The sequence below is a fragment of the Gallus gallus genome, chromosome 6 (assembly GCF_016699485.2).
Source record: "Gallus gallus isolate bGalGal1 chromosome 6, bGalGal1.mat.broiler.GRCg7b, whole genome shotgun sequence".
NCBI lineage: Eukaryota > Metazoa > Chordata > Aves > Galliformes > Phasianidae > Gallus > Gallus gallus.
The window spans coordinates 3,062,435-3,082,998 of record NC_052537.1 but is presented as its reverse complement, the minus strand read 5'-3'; the positions used below and the strand labels follow the sequence as shown (position 1 = coordinate 3,082,998).

Genomic DNA, 20,564 nt, shown 5'->3' with positions numbered 1-20,564 from the left:
TACATTTAAGTCCAATGGCTCATTCCTCTCAGATCGATTCAAACTCATTTGAGTTTTGGGGGGGTGAGGGAAGAAAGGAGGGAAAATCTCTAACCATTAGCATATAACAAAGAAGTCTTTTAGAGGACATAAGACCTACCTATTAGCTATGTGGAATATCAACTATTTAAATGCTGATCTACAGCTTTTAAGGTTCTGAAAGACATCACATTTGGAGATAAGACAAATGCTTCTCACACCATAGTTATAGTAACTACAGTGTGATTAGAGCTGTGACTACTCAGTGATTAGATTTACCAGATATGGATGTGTAACACATGATGTGGACCCAGAATTTCAAGTGATCTTGTTCAATGCCTTCATTTAACTGAGTGACGGTACAGTTCACTCTTATAATCACAATGTACGGTCAACCACACATCCATCCAAGTGACACTAAGAGAACGTACAGTGATTGTCCTAGATAACCTGAGGTTTCCTGCCTTCAAGTATAGGAGAAAAGAAGCCAAGAGGGCATTTTTTTGCCATCACTTGCCTGTTGTAAGGCATTGATAACCCATACAGAGTGAAACAAATGAGAGTACAGAAGAAATATTATCACAGGAATATGTACAGAAAAAGCAGGTAGAGTGGGAGATTGACATATATATGCCAGAGAGCATAGGAAGGTGAAATGAGAAGTGCTAGAATAGCTTTGTTTTATTTTCCTCCCAAATAAATGTTTCAGGCTATTTGTATCAAAATAAATATACTGAGCACCTAATATTTTTCCTATTACTATTTCCTGTTTCTCTTCATTTCACTCACATGATGATCAGATATCATTTACTTCTTCACTTAATAGAGTAAAATCCAAACAGTTCTTATATTTTGTTCAACTCTATCTCCTTCAGCTTCAGGCTCTGGCTTTTGATTTGGAGCCTAGGCAATGTCAGTCACAAGCTATTACCCTTTGAGGCAATATTTCTGCGTACCTTTAAGCTCATTTAAACACCTGCAAGCCAGTCTGCCTCCCAGATGATATTTGCTGTTCAGCAATCATCATTCACAAATACATGAAGAGACGTTGCTGCTGCATCCATCCACATACAATCACCCAATCTTAAGTAACAGCACAACACAGCACTTATATACTTGCACAGGATTACGCCTATAAAATTAATTCTGCTTGCTCCCAGACAGTTCGTGCAAGCAGTATGAAAAAACAAACTGCTTTGCTGCCCATGTTAATTTTGGAAGAGCAGATTTGCACATATGATCAGGCCACCTGTGACAGCTCTTGCAGTGCCAACAGTCTACAGCTCCCATTCACTTCAGTAGGAGTGATAGATGCTCAGCTTAACTATTCCTGTCCATATTATTCTCCTGCCTCCAGTACCTGTCCATTACATCTCACGACAGAATTTATTCTAAAGGGTAGGATGTCTTGTAGAGCGGGGACAGTATTCTTTCTGTCTATTTTTAAAATTAATTGTTAAAAGAATACAACTTCAACTCCTTGCTACTTGTTTTTGCCTCCTCTCTCATCAAGAGTGCCTTGGAAATCAGTATACTTTCCTCTTTCCACACAGTAAGATTGCAAATGTGGTTGAGTTTAAGGCTTACCTCACACAACTGTAAATTGCTGCTAATGGAAATATCTGATCTGTTTGAATACATATTCATGTGAAAGATGATAATGTCCCTGCAATATCTTTTTTTTTCTTTGGCAAAAGCCATGTATTAAACTGTGTTCCAATTAAAAATAGCTCCTACTCTAGCTCTCCCTACAAGAAACTATATTCATTTCTGCATGCCTGCTTTTTCCCTCAAGGCAGACTACAAAGCTCTCAGCTAAAAAACTGAGCATCACTGGGGAAGATTTCAGAACACTTAAAAGTGCTTTCTGATGCTTCTACTGCTAAAAACGTACCCAGCTGTGTAAAGAGGTAATACCTCCTCACCTCTGGGAATCCAACCATTGCAGTTCCACTTATGCTCATCAGAAGTTCTGAAAATCCCAGGATAATCATACAGCCTTTGGGCACATTGAGTATGCCTTACAAGATCGTAACCTGGGACAACAGGTTCTCCTAGAAACAAGTGCCTTTTCATTTCTAGCTGTCACATAACATGCAAGTGCCACAGCCCTGACCCTTCAATGGAGGACGCTTGGCACAAATGAGCTGCTTAAAAAATAAACATCTTACAGGGCAGGCTGCAAAATGTCATGAAAATGCCTACAGAATTACATTGGCAACTCTACTTACTTAATTTGGATGCAACAAGGAAATACCAAAAATATTCAACAGACAGTAAAACCACTAGTGAAACTAGTACAAGTTAATAAAGAAATTTTATTTATCTGGGCAGGGTTTGTGTTTTGTTGTTGTTGTTGTTGTTACAAGACAGATTTCTTTGCTATTATTATGGAACAAAGACTGCTTCTGCAAAATGAAGAGCTCTTCTGATCATTATAGAACTTCACATTAAGGTAAATATGTTTCTATGGAGAAAATAGTGTGCATTAGTATAAGAGATGAAATAAGAGAGCACTGCAGTTTGAATATGAAATCGGATAGTTAAGATTTAAGCTCACTGGTGACTCTGAATCATGACTATTGCAGAGTTATCAATTTGCTATCTACAGTTTAACAGATTTTTCTCTCCATTATAAGAGGTGTTTTCAAAGTAGTGGAGGTGGTTTCCATCCCACCCCACACTCCAGTGGAGCAGACCATTTGTTTGCATTCTACTTATCTCATTAAATCATTCTGGTATTTCTTTAAACACTTAAGTAACTTCTATAGTCATTGCTTTGCAAAACAATAAGCCTTCAGCAGATGATCTGTGAAGACACCTCTACAGATCTAAACATTCTAGAAAGAATTTGAGGCTGTCAAAAAAAAAAAGGAGGAGGGAGCTGTAAGAAGTAGCATGAAGCAGTTACCAAATCAGAAGTTATATAGAATACAGTAAGAAAAGAGGAAGATAAATGTTTGTGAATTTTTTGGTAGTCACTCAACCCTAAGATCTGTTGTGGAAATGACATAATTCAGATAATAAGACTCCATTGCAATGCCTTGAAATATTGTTCTTAGAGGGGGAAAAAAAGAGAGATTATTGGGAAATAAATGCACTCATCTATAATCAACAGATACACTGGGTAATTAATTATTAAGTCACATACTGTTCATCAGCTACAAATGGAAGGCTCCTGCATAATTTAAGTCCTCATTTCAGCATTGAGTCCTCTGTTTGACATGGTTAATTTTCATCCAGTTATTCTAACTGCTTCAAAAGAGGAACTTATCTACTTAATTTGAGAGGACCTAGATTTCACGTATTTACAAGCTGTTACATAGTTTCTTTCCTGAAATGCCATTGTTTATTCACATCCACAGTTCTTCTAATCCTTTCCCTAAAATAAACTGCATCAGTAAGGCCCCTGTCAGCAGAAAAAGAAACACGGTACAAAACAGAACTGGAAGTTCATCATCATTTTTAAAAATATACAAGCAGGATGTGCCTTTGAGACACCATCAGGCTTTGCCTTGAACTGATGTATTTGAAATCCACATTGTATTCTCAGATCCTTTCATCAGACCTACCTGTAAAGATCCTCTACTTTATTTGGTCAGGTCATGCAATCAGTTTACTGCTATTTTCCAACCTAGACAAGCTCAATGAAGCTTTTCGTTCACTTACTCTAGAGATCGTCAAGGGCATGTTGAAGTCCTTGCCCCCTTGCAGTCGGAAGCCCCATGGTCCAGGTCCATTCAGAGTCACACTGTAAGCCATTCTGTACCTCTCTCACAAGCCAGCAAGGCACTGCAGAACAGAAGGATGGGGTAGACAGAGAAAGTGTTAAAAAAGTAGTATGAGAGAGAAGAGTTTTGTAAAAATAAGCAAGTCTTTCTGCCTTGCCTGTTCAGTCGTGCTGGGATATCACCTAAGAATAGATGGGAGCTATAATGCAGATGCTGATATCTCAGCTGAGTAGGGCCCATAAAAGGTTTGTAACCAGACACCTACTATGCAAAGACTTCATGACTCAGAGGTCTAATATAGCCCCCAGGGAGGGGGGACAGATCTTTCTGGGCTTCTCAAGCCCCTCTTCACATTCAATTACTCCAGGGTGAAATGCATTTTGAAGTAAAATGAAGTCCCACCCTAAACTCCCAAACATCTAAATCTCACTACTGATTTATTAAACAACTATATAGCCATTAACTTCTGCTTCAGAACAGAACTGCACAGCAATACGTAACATAGAAAGTACTTGTTTGTAGTATATGTAGCAAGAAAGGCACCAAAGGAGTGTTTAAGTTTAGTTTACATGAATCTGTTAAACGTAAATTATATACTACACACATTTGGTCCCAGAAGAGAAGTCCTTAATTTCATTATTGGCTCCTGATACCACAACTTACACTTTCTCAAGGAACAACTAAATCTTTTTCTCTTGGAATGCAGGTATTATGAAATATTTCTAAGCAGCATGTAATCCACATAGCAGAAACATAGTTTGATCTCATAGTGTCATACTGTTTCTAATACAATTTGTCTAAAGGCATAGAAATTAAGTGGAAGGTTAAGAATATGATCAGCTAGCTGCTTCTTAAACTCATTCCACAACTTTTCTTAGTTTATATTCTCTTCATGCTAGATGTTTCATAAAAACTTTGTAACTCATTTGGAATATCAGATACATTTCACCTTTGGATTGAGAATAAGTAGAGAATCTGAAGGAAGGGGAACCGCCAATCTGTTGGCAGATCTAAGATAAATGAAAAGCTTTTGCTCTTAGGATAAAGCTATCAACTTGAAATAACACCACTTTTAAGTCACTAATATGTGCAGGACCTCTAAAAGTTCTCTAGTACACTTCAGCAGCATCCCTGCTTTTACCCTCACATTACAAAGAAATTCCCATTATGCTAAGGAGAAAAATAAGCAAAGGCTCAGCTCTGATAATTAAAAAGACAACCAAAACCACAGAATGCGCTAGCTCACTTCAACACTGATAGTAAATCTGTCCATGCACCCATCTTAATGTCACAGAAAACTGATGGTTGAACTACAGAGAACAAATACTGTCATGGCCTCTCTTCATCTGCAAAGTTGATCAATAATTTTTGTAAAGCCACAAGGCAGTAAGTGCTTGTTTTGTATGAATAGTGGCAGAAAAAAAACATTTGTACAAGGGAATAATTATCCTCCACATAGACAGAAGGCCAAACAACATAACCACATTTTCAAGTCCCAAAGTTGAATTATAACGTGGCAGTTTTAATGGGTTTGAGTGAAAGCTATACTCAGCCAGTAGAACTGGCTCAAACCAAGAGCAAAGAAAACAGCAAGAGACAGATTGAAAGAGAATAGGTTGATGTCATACAAATACCTATTACACATGTATTTATAACTTTTTTTTTTAACATTATAAACATTCATTGTCTATCTCTGTATGAAGCCATAACCAGTGATACTTGGATGATGATTTTGAGGGGAGAAAAAAGATGTACTTTCTATACTCTGAACCACAGATCTTCCAGGCTTGTCAACAAATCTAGTAGGCCTTTTTAAGTCATGCGCAGGACTTTTTTTAATTTTTAATTTTAAAAGTTCACACATGAAAGAAGTTCCTATTGCATTATTCCTTCCCCTTTTCCAGGAATTCACTGCTTTTTTCTACTGTCATTTCTTGGCTCTATTACAGAGGTTCAGGAGAGTGCAACAGAAACGAGAGTAAACCAAACATGGCAAGTCTGGCAAGCCATTACTTCATTAGCAAAGAGAGTATCACAAAAAAAAAAAAAGAAAGAAAGAGAAGAGAGGTTCCATTTTTATGGATGATCTATTCCTTCCTATACTTAAACATTCATTGGGGGGAAAAAAAAACAAAAGCTATAGAGAAATTAAACTGCACAGACAGCAATCTGAACAACTAAGCATTAAGAAATAGAAATGCTGCTTAATCAAACACTATGTACTTCTAGCCTACTTTCACATGCATAACATGCCACCCGCTTATCAGTTTAGGACATCTAAAAGTGTCTCTGAGATCCTTCAGGCTGGGTAGCAAGCTATGAAACTGAAGTGATAATCTCATTAGGGGCACTGTCACTTGAATGATATGTTAAACTGAGGTGACTTTTCTACTTCCTTGGTTTCTGCTTGCATCCACATGAACATTCAGTACAGCATGGCACTTATATGAAGAAAAAGTAGGAGATACGCCAGTGTCCTGGCCCACATTGCCCTTTAACAAAACTGGATTAGTCCTTTCATATGCCCATGCTATCAGATGCCTCTTGGAGGGCATAAATATTAGCAAGACCAATGCAGTGCGGTGGTGATAGAGGAGGTGTAATGACAAAGGGACTAATACAATGGAAGGGTGTTACACAGAAAAAGGAAAAGTGCTCAGCCCCACCTCTGAAGATCTAGGCTCTCAAGAGAAACTCCCCAAGGAAGGGATCTCCAATCAGAGATCCTTCCCCAGTGGCAGCCCTTAAGTGGGGTCTAAGAGAGGTGCAGCCAGCCTCCACCCCTTCTGGTCACACAGCTGAATTGCCTTCACCTGTGCTCCCAGGGCTGAAAGGACTAGGTACTTTCCCCAGGTGCTCAATCAGTGGTTCAGGCCATGACTCAACAGCTACTATTACACAGAGGTAAAAAGATTCCATTATTATCTTCATAAGCCTATCTAGGTCCTCGTGTGTTTGTTTCCCCTCTGCCTGCCTGTGTCTTATTCTGGACAACTGCAAGCAGTAAAGAAGCTCATGCAGCAGTCACAACTCCATTTGCTGGGAATGCTCTTAGCACTGGTCCTGTATTCTACTGACTCCCACCATGAGCAGCCTCTCGATCAGAAAGTCAGTGACCTGCCTAGATGATTATTTCAATCCTGCCCTGCTTTCAGAGGTGAGAAAGAAAAATGCACTCAGTTAAATATTCAGAGCAAACATAGGGAAATGGACTGGAGCAGCAGATGCACTGCCATCACAGTTATCAGCACAAGCCTCCACAAAACCTTCCAGGAAACCTGCGGATGAAATAAGCTGTATATACAGAGTAGACTACCCTCTTACTTCTAGAATCTTGTGGTGTTTGGACTAGGTTTATTTGCTTTAGATAACCACTTATTAGACTTTTCCCAAATCACTTTTCATTTACTCAGCTGAGTTTTGTTTCTCTTGGGGTGCCTTTTTCCCTACATTCTCCATCTAGGTGAAAAATGTATGACATGAGCATAGATCCCTCCCTTCAGAAAGAAGCTACGTGGAGTCAAATGAGGCCGCTGATGTGAGGAGTGACATTTAAAGAAAAAACATTCCAGAAACCAGGTGACATTTTTCTCTCCAGATACCAAAACAAAGATTTGTTCAGAGCTCACCAAGTCCCTCAGAGTTGTCCCCAAATGACTGATAGGAACAGCTGCGACGAAGCTGGATGGGTACCAGGCACCACAGGTCCCCATGCCAGCAGGCTCCATGCACATAAAAGAGTGCTACAGCCTTCAACAAATACCTCAGAGCCCAAGCACAGCCATCCTTCCACAGCTACGTCAGAGATTGTACACTGGCGGAAACAATTCACATATGCTAGGAGACCACGTTGCATTACAGTGAACAGACTTTCTGAAAGCTACACCTGCATGCTTGGAAGTGCATAGATATCAAAGGAAAGAAATAAAAATTTCTAGTGCCAATGCTAAATTAAGATGGAAGGAAACAAGTCATGGAAATTCCAACTGTTCTAATTGCTACCACTTTGTTAGGCTGGCCACATTACTCATTATGTATTTTAGCTCCTGTGGTAGAGTGCCCCTAAGAGAGCCTTCAATTACTACTACTGCAGCAACAAGGTTATATCATTTGTATCATCCATTTGTAACATTTCGTAGGCAAGTTGTTTGAACCTTTATCTGACCTTTGATTTGCGACAGCCTGTGTTGCATGACAAAAAGTCAGGCGTTGAACTACATCTGATATATGCAGTTGCAGTGTCGTGCAGTATTTTTGAATTAACAGTGCTGACTATATAACCCATGGAATAATGAGGAAGCAGTTGATGTATTTGGGTTCTGGTGTTCACTTCAACCCATTGGACATAGAAACACATATGTACTATATATTGGCTAATCAGTACAAAAGAAATAAAACTGCTCAGCTTCACCAAATTCTGCTTTGTTGCTATCTTTCCCATAATGGTGCTTGTAGGTCCCAGTAGTATATGCAGTCAGTGAGCATATACTATAAAGCAGTATTCCCAGGGAGGTGCAACCAGAGAAATACAATGGTGGAGTATTATTCCCCTTCTCTGTAACATAACGCCATCAGAAATGCAGCTCAAACCACTTTGTTTGGCTGTATGCTGCAGCCTATATCACCTTACAGACTCATCAGTTTCCCTGCTTACTCACTACCAGATTGTTCACTGCAAATGCTTTCACCACTACAGAAAAAATCACATTTTACACTATTTTCAGTGTTAAGTGACTTTTATTTTTCCTGCAATAGTCTCCTTTTACTATCCCAAAAGACTGGATATATGTCATAGCGTAGCCAGCCCTCACCTTCAGAAGGCTCTAATAGTAACTATGTTGAACTGCAAACCACACCTGTGGGAAGAGAGAAAGAAGGAGGAAAGAAGCAGTCACACCTCTATGGTATTTGCAAAGGCCCCATTTACAAAACGACTGAAGTGCATGTTACAAACTTTTCACCTTCACGCCATCTCAGTTACGGTTTTCAAGGGCACCCACTGTAACATGTAATACTTAACACCTCCGTGGCACCTACTTCACCAAGATAACAAGATTTTCTTGTTCGTTTTTGACTTGTTTTAAAGAGAAAGAACACCAAAATACCTGTTGTTTCAGCAAACATGACCACCTCCATTCTATGGCTGGACCCACAGTGCTTAGGTTACCAGCTTCAGACCGTGAAATGAGTCAACAGCAATTGGATTAAAACGCAGAGCTCATTTTCGAATAGAAGTATCTGAACCAGAAAGAACGCTGCAAAATGCTTTGTTGTTCTGTGCGTGTCACTCTGCTCCGACTCTGGGCTGAAAGCAGGAAAGCTCACAGCCACCCTGCGACTGTTCTCCTTCGTGCCTTGCTGCAGGGGATTCTAAGTGATGGGAGAAAACAGGCCAGAAAAAAAAAAAGCCTCTAAAAAAAAAAAGCAAAGGCATAGGAAGAAAAAAAAAAAAAAAAAAAAGGCGAAGGGGCTACGTGCAGCTCACTGTCAGCTCCAGAGAGCAGGGACAGAGCTGACGCTGATGTCACAGGACTTGCAGGGCGCTGGCTGGCCGCCAGAGAGCCCGGGGCTCGGCACGGCACAGCGAGCGCTCCGCAAGGCTTTGACGACAGCTCCCGTACCGCTACTTCTGCCTGCGCGGATACCGCACCGCTGAGGCACGATACACCTGCAAAAGCGCACAGTGCTGCGAGGTTTAACCTTAAACAGAGCTCGCTCCCAGAGCTAGGCTCACCCACCCGCGTCTGCCTCCCCAAACAGCTTCCAATAGGAAACATTTCCCCCCGCAGCAACTCTTTGCTACGGCAAACAGCGGCTCTCCGCACAAACGCCGAGAGCCGCGGGGCTGTGGCAGAGCCGCTCGGGCTCCTCTCTTAGGGCGCCGGCGTCCCTCAGCGCGACCCACCTGTGCCAGCCGCGGTGCTGCGAGCAGCGCACCCGCTAACTCTGGGCCGCCCGGCTGCTCGCGGCCGCACACTGCAGAGCCGCCACTCCTACGGCCGCTCAGCGGCCCGCAGACGCTCCCGCTGCACCAGGAGGCAGCCTGAGGGCAGCCCTGCACCGCCCCTGAGGGGAAGGAGCGCTGCTGCCCAGGTGGGGCCTTAAAGCGGCCGCCGCCGCGCGTGGCTGGGGGAGGGGAGGTGGGCAGCGAAGGGGGGGTAGCCGCTGAGGAGCGGCCCTTAGCCCGGCAACCGTTCCCTTCCGTGCCCCAACGGTTTTAAGACCCAGTTTTTGAACTGAGATCACCCCTTGGAGTTGGGGACAGAGCAGCGAAGTGACACAAAGCTGTGTCGGGCGCCGGGGCAGCAGGTACACGGGACCCATCCGGGTGCCCTCAGGGATGAGACTGCGGCCGGGAGGTGGGGAGCGTTCGGAGGGACCCGGAAAGTTCCGGAAGGCGGCGGCTCTCCGGGCGGCAGCCCCGTGGAAGGGGCGCTGTGGCGGCGGGGAGCCCGCGGCCCTCGCGGTGACGCGGCGGAGCCTCCCGGTAGGAGTCTGTCAGAGAGAGCAGCCCCGCGCGCCGTCCCCACGCTCCCGACCCCGCGCTCTCCTTCAGCACCAGGGACAGGCGCTGCGCCACGACAGCCGAGGAGCGGCCGGGCCCTGGCGCGGCCTGAGGGCTGCGCGCGGCGCGGGGCGGCGGCCTGCGGGGCTGCTGTGGTACCGCTGTGGTACCGCTGGGCCAGAGTTCCCGTCGGCGAGGGCTGTGACTTACTGGTGCAGTTCGCACGAAGGGTTCGTCATATCTGAGGCAGCATGCAGACCAGGTAATTAGTTTTACCACGGATGAAGGAGCCAGAATCATCCTTGCAACTTTTTTATTGTTGGTCTCAACTGTGACCGCCACGACGGTTGCTCTGGAAGGAAGAGAAGTGCACCACAGCTTTGTGCAGTGTTAGGGTTAATTTGCAGCAGCCAGTTTAGCACTCCCTTCCCAAAAGCTGTTGGTAGCTGAAATCACATATCTCATTAGGGGAAACATGCTTATGCTGACAGCAGTGTGTGCAGTTTGTCTTCTAACAAAGAAGGCCATTTGCAAAGGGATTTTAAGATGGCTGTTTGTGACTGCTGTTGTCTCGAACCATGGGTAAACTACAGTACTTCTTCTATTTGATTTCTCGCTGTTGTACAGCTAGCAAGTCTAGTCGCCATCATCTGCTAGGTTATTCTTGAGACAGCAGTAAAATTGTACTGTAAAATGTAAGTTTTTCTCAAATCATTTTTTTTTTTTAAACTTCGTGTATGTTTGTTTAGGCACAGCAACGTGTAGCAGAAATCCTAAGTCAGTGCCTGAAGCAGTGATTGAGCACCTGGTGGGAAGGCAGGGCCAACCCAAGGGATCTCAGGTGCACACAATACACACGAGTGACCGGAAGGGCTGGAGCCAGGATCCACCCCTTCCCAGACCTCATTTAAGGGTTGGCAGTGGAGGTGAGAGTTTCTCACTGGAAATTCCTGTCTATGTAAGGTCTTTTGAGGGTAAGCAGCTTCTTTTCTTTATTTTTGTGTCTCTAGTTATTGCATTTGATTGAGTGCTTAGTTGCTGTAGCCACATGATGTTGCTTCTGTATCTACACATTCATGTAGGTAGCGGGTATTTTCAAGTAAAACTGTATGCTGAGGAGGTCTTCAAGTAGGATGGCATTTCACGGAATCATGGAGCTGTTGGAGTTGAAAGTAACACTTAAAGGTCACCTAGTCCATCTTTATAATAAAAAGGAGATCCTGAAGTTAGTTTAGCAAAAGACCTGAGTATCTTTTCCTCATCTCGTGAAAGGCATTTGAACTAGAAGAGCTTTTTCATTTTCCAGCTCTGAGTAATGTCTTTATTCTGTCAGAAACCTCCATCTTGTACATGTTAATAGCATTGCATCAAGGGCATGTGATCCCCTTTAGGAAGATTAGGTGGGAATAAATAAAGGCAGTACCTGATTTGACTTTCTGTGGTATGTGATGAGGCACTTCTGTATGTTCTGTATGAGATTCATTGTATGTTATATGCTTTTAAAACAGTACATATGCTCTTAGTAGCATGTTCAAGGAGTGTGAATTGTAGCTGTCAGAGATTTCATGCAGTGGATCTGTATTAATGATTTTCAGGGTGAAAATATATTCTTTGTTATGCTTGGAGTTAGCCTTTACAGTCCTAAATTTCTCATCAAGTCTCTTTGTAGAAGTCCTCTTTAAGTAACAGAAGCTACAAAATAATAAGATGTTTTCCTGCTGATGACCGAACTTTGTTAAGTAGCATAAGTAGTGGCTTGAGTTGGAAATCACTTTCCATATGGAGGAAAATTATCCTTATACGATGATTTAAAAAATGGTGATCAGTTAGACTCTTCCATTTTATGCGAGATGGAAAGAATCGTGAAGACTTAAGAGCATATATTTTAACCCCTACCACACTTCAGCAACCTGAAATTCTACTCCCTGGAGCACATGTTAGCTGTAAATTGTCCTGTCATCCTCTCCTGACAAGTAGCTGATGAGTTCTGCATCACTATTTTTGCTTGAACCAGAGTGGGATCTGCTGGCTTGTTTGTTGATTATTACATCACTTGTGACCAGGGAATTTGAAAGTAGAAAAGCTGTCTGCTCAGCACAAACATTAAAACTGCTTCCCAACAACTTGTGCTGGTCTTTAGGAAAGACAGAATCTCCTGTCCTGCACCTGCAGGATCACCGTTAGAAAACCAAGGACTGTGATGGCAGGCACTCATGTGTAGAGAATCCTATTTGCTTTCTAGAAAGTGGCTTACTGGTAGGTTAAGCTATCCAGTTTTCTCTGATGCTCTCTTGATGGGATTGCTTTTGAGCTATGAGTTTGAGTCTGTGCAACTTATTGTCCTGGGAAATTCTAATAGTTCCTCTGAGAGTTAGTTCTGGATAGAGTGGGTCTGCCTTGGTGGCTTTAACCTTGTAAGACAGATTAATTTTTCCATGTTATCGTTCTTTCGTGACTTTTGCAAAGCTCTTAATGTTGCCAACATGCAAGAGCAAACAAGTTAACAAAACAATCAAAATATCAAGCTGTTACATAGAGTTCAATGAAACATTCTTAATTTCATCTCATTGCTTAAAATGTTGTATTTTTTTCCAGTTTTGCTTAATAATAATAATAATAAAACAGGTTGTCTGTATGGTAACCTTTCTGGGCAGTTCTTGTATTTACTTGAGCCACATTATTAACATAACATTCCCAGAACAGGGTCAAAGCAGAGTTATGGCAGAGGATAATCCAAGGGGGACTATTGGTGGGATGGACTCCAGCAACACAGCTTAACTCCTAAAGTGGGCTGTTTTCCTGCTTGGGACCACTCTGGCTCAAAATGTCAATGTTGTCTACGCAGTATCTACAAAGTTTGTGGACATCTTTTACATAGAACAGCTTGAATTCTCTTCACATTTGGTCTGTTTTCAGTCAGTTTATGAGGTAAACTTTGGCTTCTTCATTCCAGCTCACTATTCAACTGTAAATATTAAGCTATAAATACGTGCTGTCTGTATGAGGGGAAAGGCATCATGAATCTCCTCCCACAAGTTTCACTCATTATCTCTCTGCAGTTTTCAGTAGAAGGCTGATTAAAATCCATCACTGCATCTTTCTTAGAACAGTCATTGCTAGCTCTCTGAGTATGGAAAGAAAGTTGTGGTTTAAACCTTTGCATAAAACCTTCAGAATCTTGCTTTTCAGTATTTCAAGTGCAAATACTGAGCCTATTTACAGATAAACTTGAGTTCCTTGGTAAACTGATTTGCCAAGGTCACAGAGAGACTTAGTGTCATACTCTTGTTCAGAGATTACTGCAAAGTAGTGGTAGTTGAGTATCAATTTGTTCAGTTTGATTACTTGGTGCTTTGATTTGATGATTTGTTCAGTTGATCCTGATGATTTATTGAAGCAATTCTGACCTCTGAAGACAGGGTTCACTTAGCTGAGGAAACAAAACCAGCTGGCTTTTCAAAGTACTGGTTTAAATCAAGCACCATTTTTCCTCCAGAACTAAATAATTGTGCAAATGTTGAAATATACATTCTAGAAGCTTTTAAAAGAATTATTTTAAACAAATATTTTGTTATGTCATGGATATGTTCACTGTCTCAATGCAGCGTGTGATAAGGAATGGTGTATGGGAACTGTTGAGTCATGGCCTGAACCACTGATTGAGCACCCAGGGAATGTACCTAGTCCTTTCAGCCCTGGGAGCACAGATGAAGGCAATTCAGCTGTGTGACCAGAATAGGTGGAGGTTGGCTGCAACTCTCTTAGACCCCATTTAAGGGCTGATTGCCCCTGGGGAAGGATCTCTGATTGGAGATTCCTTCCTTGGGGAGTTTCTCTTGAGAGCTTAGGTCCTCAGAGATGGGTGAGTATTCCTTTCCTGTTTGTCCTTTTGCCATTCCACTCCTGTATTGCCTTTTCACTGTGCTAAACTTTCTGACTATCACAAATGGAATGACCAACGCTTCATGAGAACTTTTCATTTAGCTGTGAGCATAGCACATGAACTGGCTATGCAACTTTCCTCACAGTGCCCTACAAATAATTATTTGGCCACTTGGGAGCTGTGGATAAAGATTATGATTTTAAAATCTTGGCAGCTGCTGGAGAATGACTACAGGTAAATGGCTCTGTCAAATGATAGTATCCCTGTGCCTCATCTTTCAGACATCAGGTAAATTTGTTAAACACTAATGCCTCAACAGGTAATCCAGAGTAAGCTACTAATGGAGTAGTATATATGTTAAAAGGGGAAATAGGACAACTAGATTTAAACCTAAACATGACAGTTCTCATTTAATGAGATGTTCCAAAAGTAATGCTGCTTGTTTTAAGTTGGCCCACAGCATCACAGATGGATGCTGGTGAGAGGGCAGTAATGGTAGAACCTTTCTATTAATACTCACTTGTATTTTGTTGCTGTGAGGCAGATGGGCAGTCTGACAAAATGATGTCTGACATTGAAGTGCATATGAAGCAAAGGGGTTACTGAATTCCTCCATGTGGGGGGAAAAAAATGAACCCACTGATATTCAGTGATGCTTTCTGAACATTTATGGAGACCAAACTGCGGGTATGAGCACAGTTACACAGAGGGTGGTGCATTTCAGCAGTAGCAACAGTAATGTGAAAGACTAGCCACATTCTGGGCAGATTTTTACAAGTATGCCATGCAGGCTCTTCTTGTTCATTGCTGGCCAAAGTACATATCTAATGGTGATGACTATGTTAGATAAAAAATGTTTTGTAGCTGAGAACTTGCTCTATCAGAGTTATTGTGCTTTTTGTATCTGTTGTTGTTTTCATGGAAACAAATAAGAGGGATTACTTTGAGAGCAACCTATATATTTGTTAGCAGTTTCAATTTTTTTATTTGCACACTTTTTCCATCCCTTTCTTAGTGTTTTTCATCTGCATTGGCAGTAAGGGAGAAACTGAGCTCCAAGCAATTAAATTGGTCTAAATACTGTGACTGTTGATTCCTATGGGCTTGAAATAACTTCCCTCTCCATATTCTGTGTTGCCAGTCTTAACTATTCCTGCATTTTCTCCTAATTTCCAACTACATCCATGGCATAAAGTTAACAGCCACTGCTAGTATATCTCCTGTGGCTTGAATTTGTACTGTATGTATGAGTTCATGATCTCCTGTTGCAAGAACCACCTGGTCCTCAGGTGTCTGAGGACCAAAGGATTTAATACATCCTTCAGTTTTTCAGATTTGAGGTAGAGCTGCCCACACAATTTGTAGGTGGCCAAGAGATGTTGAAATACATTTGTAAGAGTTACAAAGGCTTATGGCTGGATTAGAATGGCAAGGTGAGGGAGCATGCTAGCTGCTACAATCTCCTGTGATCCTTAATCAGTGTAATGCATACTGGTTTTTAAGTAATAAGACAAATCAAACTGAATTAATTCAGAATGGCTTAAAGGGGCAGCCATGAAGTTTTCAAATGAAAGCAATTCAAAATTTAAATTGCATGAACTTGCTTGAATACCCTGTTTTTCAGTTTCTAGCACAGAATGAATATTACAATGAAATGTGTGATCAGTGATGAGGTTTTTTGCTAATTGAGGTTAATTAAAATATTAACAGACAAATTATACCTGAATTCAAGGAAATCAGGTAGAACCAAGCCACTAGCTCTTGAGGAAGGAAGAAAGGGAAGGCAGGTGCCAAGAAGTCAGTCGTATGTTGAAGGGGAAGCATGGTGTCCTCTTGACTTGTCAAATCAACCAATATCCTGAGTGTGGTTTGCACAGACTCTGCAAAAGCTGATGTTATTGTGGTAGTACTTAACCTGGGACTTCTTAAGTGTTTCAGTTGCTGAAGGTCCACTGAGTATTCCTTGAACAAACAGGATCCCTGTTCTGGATTGATATCCAGTCCTGTGAGGTCTAGAACTGTGAACAAAATACTGCTATTTGTGGAAAATCTTCAGCAAGTGGGAAACTAATCACCAAGATACAAAAAGGTCCGTAGGGGATGCTGCTTTATTGCCATATGACTTTGTACTTTCTTCTGTTTTAACATTATTTGGCAAATTTAGAGGTGATTTGAGATCTGTGCGAATTGCTTAAACTTTATTTTCTTTTCAGAAAATCATCTTTAAAAAGTTGATTTTAAAAAATTTACATTTCTCTGAAACCCAGTTTCCATCAGGATCCATATCATGTGACTCAGTTATTATGCAGTATGTTCTTACAGATGTTAATCTGTTCCTACCCATATGGCTTTGCTGGTTAGGCCATGTGGCTCTGGCTGTCTCTTCATAAAAGAAATGAACTGATCTTATCTAAACCCCAAATCCTGTATTTCCTAGATGTAGCTTCCAATGATGTTGAATAGTCAGCTGTGTTGTTTTGGAAAGTCTTGTAGTAATTTCATTTTTTAAAAGCTGGAGTTCAGGCAGCTCTAATGACTGCCACATTCATGACCTGATCTGGTAAGCAATTGCCTTTGTGCTATGACCCAGTAACAGCGGAGCACGTTCAGCTGTGATGGGGATTTTTTTCCATTTCAGGAGGCAGCGTAATGAAAGTAAGCTGCCAGATACAATTCTCTAACCCATGCTGTGGCCCCTTTTGTCCCTTCTCTGAGATCATTATGGTGTGGGTTCTGCACCACAGATAAGTCAGAGAGGTTTGAGTCAGTGGGGAGAAAAAAGCAGGGAGAAATCTGACAAAAGATGGTAACTTTTGTATTCCTTTGCTGAGTTGTCTACAACAGGGAAGAGAAGGAGCATGTTTCGCATAAGGCTATTGTATTTCACAATATTTCACTCTTTGTTGTCCTTATATACAATCACTTTATTTTGATGTGCTGATGGGTATCCTAAGTTGTGTTTTTTGGCTTCCTTTCACTTTAGCTGTCTTCTAAAGCGACAGTTTGATATAAAGCAAGAATTAAAATGGGTGAGATTTAATGAAATGAAGTTTCATAGAATGTTTAGCTTTTTATTCCTTCAGACAAATGTTCCTTGCAATGTGCAAAGTGAACAACTTTTATTTCTAAAACTACATGAAAGTTAACTTCTCATCTGATGAGTGATAAGTGAACATAAAGATCCAGGACCTGAAAGATTGGTGTTTGTTTGTTTGCTTGTTTGTTTTTCAGATGGGGAATGATTTTCAGAAGTAATCTGTGCAGAAATTGTTATTTACTACTGAGTTGCCTGGTACTACTGCCTTGACTCTGTCCTTCATAAGATTAAGCTCTCTTACTTCACTGAACAGCAGCAGAAAGTGAGTCTTAACCTGTGTGTTTGAGAAACAGTATTTCAAATAAGTTATGTCAGTATACTTACAGAGTTCTGACCTGTGCTTCTGTTACTCAGACTTCAGCTGAGGACAGAAGCATCAAAATAAATCATATTTGTAAATAAAAGTTAATGGATTATTATAAACCTGGACTCCATCTGTTTACATGTAGAGACAGAAGCATACATAATTCCTTTAAAAGCCAAGAGGGGGCTGTATTTAATGCTGGCTTTAGCACCCAAAGGCATTGGAAACTGCTTGGAAATGGGTATTAGAAGAATGAACTAGTGAGAACTGGAGGACAGTGACACTTCTGGGAGGCAAGACCCTGGAGGGGCTTGAAGGCTGGACTGTAACTGGGGCGAGTGGCAAGGATGCTTGATCTGAGAACCTGTCTGGTAGAAGGGAGCCAAGGTCTGGGCTTACAGGGACTCCAGCGATCAGGGTTACAAAGAGAAGTGGGAATCAATTTTGTGCCAGACTCTTGGAAAGAGTTCTGGCTCTGTGGAGTAGGTAGCAGAATGATTGGTTGTTCTCTGCTGAAACTGGGGGCAAATAAGAGTCTCTAGGAGGTAGAGACCCAGGTGAGTAGGCTTTTTCTGTACAACTATATGAAGATGAGCAGTGGCATTGGGAAAGAAATTCTATACTTAAATGTGAGACCTTGAGGTAAAAAAAGAGAAATTATTTGGGCTTGTTTTATACCTGTTCTTATTTTTCCTCATTTCACATAGTATGCCTAATACAGGCAAGTAAGGTGGAAAGTATTATTGAAACTTTGAGTTATATTCTATTTCTTGGTTATTCCCCAGTTGCATTTACAACTATGACTGGTCTGAAGTGCGTTAATACTACTAAAAGTCAGATGGAGAACTGATGCCCTCAAAATCACAACCTGGCACTGGGCTCATGTGTTAGAAAATGCAGAGCTCTATGGTTATAGCCACATTCTCCAGCCATGGGAAATGCTACTTCAAGTTTTTTAAAAATGTAATTTTTTTTTCCTTTCCTTCACTGTCTCTTTTTCTGGATGAACCCTACTACACTAGTGTTTGTAATTCAAACTTCAATGAGTTGCCCTGTTTTAAGTCTTTTTACATGAATGGAGCTCTTTCGTGAATGAAAGTAGAAGTTGGCCTTGAAAAAGGTAGTGTATGTCTTAGGGAGGGCAGAAACAACTCTTTGATGTTCAGAGCAGGCTGAGCTATATAGTTTTGGGTTGTTTTTTTTTTTTTGAGTTTCTTTCTGATAACCTGTGAAAATTGTATTAATTTGAGGTTTCTAGTCCTTCATCTTGTTAATGCTACCCTTATGTGCTGGATGACTCTGCTGGTCAAAGACTCCCTTCTTTCATTGACAACTTTTGTCCCATTAATAGAGCAGGAACCTTACCTATCAGGCCTCAGCCCTCTTTCAAGGATTGCATACTTGAAACCATACCCAGTAAATCAGTTGCTTATGCTCATAGGTCTGTTGTAGTAGGTGTTTGACAGGGATATGTGATGTACGGGACAGGCCTCTCCCTAAGCACAGTGAGAGGGTGCTATCATGTTCTGACAGACTGACCTTGCTGTCAAATAAACAAGATAAGAAGAACGCAAAGGAATGAGGAGACAATAGGAGCCAATAAGGAAAAGGGTTAATATCCAGTGTGAACAAATCAGAGTAAGACACGATGGTACGATTGTTTAAGTAAAAGTATATAAGCTGTGCATAGTAGTGAATGAAACGCCATTTTACTGCTCATCATATTGGTGTACATTTGCAGTCATTTGGCCCTGACCAGGTAATTGGTCAGTGTGCACTAGGGCTAACACAGGAGGCTAACGTCACAGTTGCAGAAGGCAACATAGGTCTATTTCAATATTTTCTTCACAAATAGATATTTTCCTCTACTGCACATAAGTAAAAAAATCGATAGGTATTTGTAATATACATTGATTTTAATACAGAGCTTCCTCAAGGGAATACATTATACTTCGTGTTCTTCGAAGACTGTACACAATGACAACATATTTGTATTAATTACATTTTCCCATTGAAATGCTCAATTTTACTTTACTCTTAAAAAAAGTAAGATATACCTCTATGTCATAGATGAAGTCAGCCTGGTAAGCATCTTTATAAATTATTTCTGTTGAGTAACTTCTGTTGAGACAAATGAATTACAATGCATCCCTTGCAAACTTCATAGAATCATAGAATAGCCTGGGTTGAAAAGGACCACAATGATCATAGAGTTTCAAGCCCCCTGCTATGTGCTTGTACCCAGGTCTGGTGGTTGACCCAGAGACACATCAGCCTGGCCTTGAATGCCTCCAGGGGTGGGGCATCCACAACCTCCTTGGGCAACCTGTTCAGTGCGTCACCACCCTCTGGGTGAAAATCTTCTTTCTAATATCTAACCTAAACTTCCCTGTCTCAGTTTAAAACCATTGCCCCTTGTCCTATTGCTATCCACCCTTGTAAACAGCTGTACCCCTTCCTGTTTATATGTTCCCTTCAAGTAGTGGAAGGCTGCAATGAAGTCTCCCCAGAGCCTTCTCTTCTCCAAGCTAAACAAACCCAGTTCCCTCAACCTTTCCTCACAGGTGCTCCAGCCCTCTGATCATCTTAGTAGCCCTCCTCTGGACCTGCTCCAAGAGCTCCACGTCCTTCCTGTACTGGTGGCCCCAGGCCTGGATGTAGTACTCCAGATGGGGCTTCACAAGAGCCAAGTAGAGGGGCACAATCACCTCCCTCTCCCTGCTGTCCACCCCTTTTTTTTTTTTAATGCAGCCCAGAACACTGTTGGCTTTCCAGGCTGCAAATGCATGCTGCTGGCTCATGTCCAGCTTCTCGTCCACCAGGACCCCCAAGTCCTTCTCTGCAGGGCTGCTCTCAAGGAGATCTTCCCCCAGTTTGTATAACTATCTGGGGTTGCCCTGACCTAAGTGCAGCACCCTGCACTTGGGCTCATTGAGCCTCATTAGGTTCACATGGGCCCACTTCTCCAGCCTGTCCAGGTCCCTCTGGATGGCTTCCCTTCCAATGTATTGACTGCACTGCTCAGC

General features: G+C 41.7%; 2 protein-coding genes across 16 annotated transcripts in view; one reads left to right on the top strand and one right to left on the bottom strand.

The window, feature by feature from the left end:
- LDB3 (LIM domain binding 3) overlaps window positions 1-9,774 on the bottom strand; it is a 120,883-nt gene extending 111,109 nt beyond the window's left edge. For 3 of the 6 annotated variants that reach the window (XM_040702318.2, XM_040702319.2, XM_040702320.2), the window contains exons 1-2: window positions 9,655-9,774; window positions 3,688-3,810 (exon numbers count right to left, since the gene is read on the bottom strand). In XM_040702318.2, coding sequence (XP_040558252.1) covers window positions 3,688-3,780 — 93 coding nt within the window. In that variant the 5' untranslated portion in view covers window positions 3,781-3,810; window positions 9,655-9,774. Of the gene's footprint in view, window positions 1-3,687; window positions 3,811-3,906; window positions 3,944-9,654 lie in introns of those variants that run through there. The other 3 variants (XM_015287989.4, XM_040702317.2, NM_001286261.3) reach the window with 1 other exon arrangement.
- WAPL (WAPL cohesin release factor) overlaps window positions 9,303-20,564 on the top strand; it is a 133,258-nt gene continuing 121,996 nt past the window's right edge. For 6 of the 10 annotated variants that reach the window (XM_040702315.1, XM_040702314.1, XM_046942786.1 and 3 more), the window contains exons 1-2: window positions 10,333-10,516; window positions 17,369-17,496. The gene's annotated coding sequence lies outside the window, so the exon portion shown is untranslated. Of the gene's footprint in view, window positions 9,843-9,877; window positions 10,059-10,332; window positions 10,517-11,003; window positions 11,229-17,368; window positions 17,497-20,564 lie in introns of those variants that run through there. The other 4 variants (XM_046942785.1, XM_046942783.1, XM_046942784.1 and 1 more) reach the window with 4 other exon arrangements.